General features: G+C 26.1%; 1 protein-coding gene across 1 annotated transcript in view; it reads right to left on the bottom strand.

The window, feature by feature from the left end:
* Nucleotides 1–6: 6 nt before the first annotated feature.
* The window catches only part of LOC108570936 (centromere protein L-like), a 1,422-nt gene continuing 302 nt past the window's right edge, over nucleotides 7–1,126 (bottom strand). Inside the window, exons 2-4 of the mRNA XM_017932874.1 lie at nucleotides 926–1,126; nucleotides 409–800; nucleotides 7–269 (exon numbers count right to left, since the gene is read on the bottom strand). The exon at nucleotides 926–1,126 is cut by the window's right edge and continues 1 nt beyond it. Of these exons, the coding sequence (XP_017788363.1) occupies nucleotides 74–269; nucleotides 409–800; nucleotides 926–1,126 (789 nt within the window). The 3' untranslated portion in view covers nucleotides 7–73. The remainder of the gene's footprint in view (nucleotides 270–408; nucleotides 801–925) is intronic.

The following is a 1,126-nucleotide window of genomic DNA, read 5'->3' on the forward strand; positions in this document are numbered from 1 at the left end:
TTTTCATTACTTTCATCTAAAGCAAAAAAAAAAAATTGTTTTACAAATAAGGGAAAATGTTATATTCGAAAAATTAACAATATAATTTATTTACTCTATTTCCCATTATTGTAAATGCAGGAAGATGAATTTTGTGTAATGTACACAGTCCCAACTGTAAACCACCAGCATCTAATATTTGAGAATATAAAACTTCACGAAATTGTTCTATATGTTTTAAATTTAAAAAAATTTCTGTACTTGCTTCATCACCTTGATTTGTTACAATTCTGAAAAAGTTAATGTACTCGTAAAACAAACATTTTATTATTTTTATACATACTGTACTGCAATATTTTGACTAATTACATCATACTTTTTATAAAATGACTATAAACATTTATAACTTTATAAAAATTACAAACATACATTTTTAATATTTTTATTAAATCTAAAATTGGAAACTTTATTGTAATTGTATCAGTATTTGGTAGTTCTGGTACTTTATATTCCATATGAATTTCATCTGTACTTTTTGGGTGTTCTCTTTCATTAATTGGAGTAAGTAAAAGTGGAACTAGCCATATCAAATCATCTTCTTGAGCAGGTAATGTGATAATCATGCAATCAAACATGCGACTTAATATATTATGAACAGCTCCCATAGCACTTCTTGTACCACGACATAACAAAAGGGGTAACCTTACAGAATTAGCTGTTGTTAATACATTTTTAGTAGTTCTCCAGGATAAAAATATTCCTTCATAAATGCATTTCTTTAAACTATCTTCATTACTACTACGTTTAGCATAAACTTCAATCTGGAATTGTTTTACTTGTTATATGCATATCCATGAGAAATCACAAAATAGATCAATTTTCACATAAAAAATTATGATATTCATTGTTATTTATTAAATTCTTGATTTCTTGTTATTGATATAACCTTTATTGGTGGTGGATCCATTGGACTAGGTCTGTCAACTATACTTTCCATAACAATGAAATTTGTGTTATATGTAACATCTTCTTTTGCTAAACTATTTGCAACTTCTTCCCTTAATCTTTTTGCATACTGTTTTAAATACACTTCCTCTTGATAAAAATTAAATAAAGTAGATACACCAAAAATTGTCCAAGTTTTAAA

This window comes from Habropoda laboriosa, unplaced genomic scaffold (genome assembly GCF_001263275.1).
Source record: "Habropoda laboriosa isolate 0110345459 unplaced genomic scaffold, ASM126327v1 scaffold90, whole genome shotgun sequence".
NCBI classification, from domain to species: domain Eukaryota; kingdom Metazoa; phylum Arthropoda; class Insecta; order Hymenoptera; family Apidae; genus Habropoda; species Habropoda laboriosa.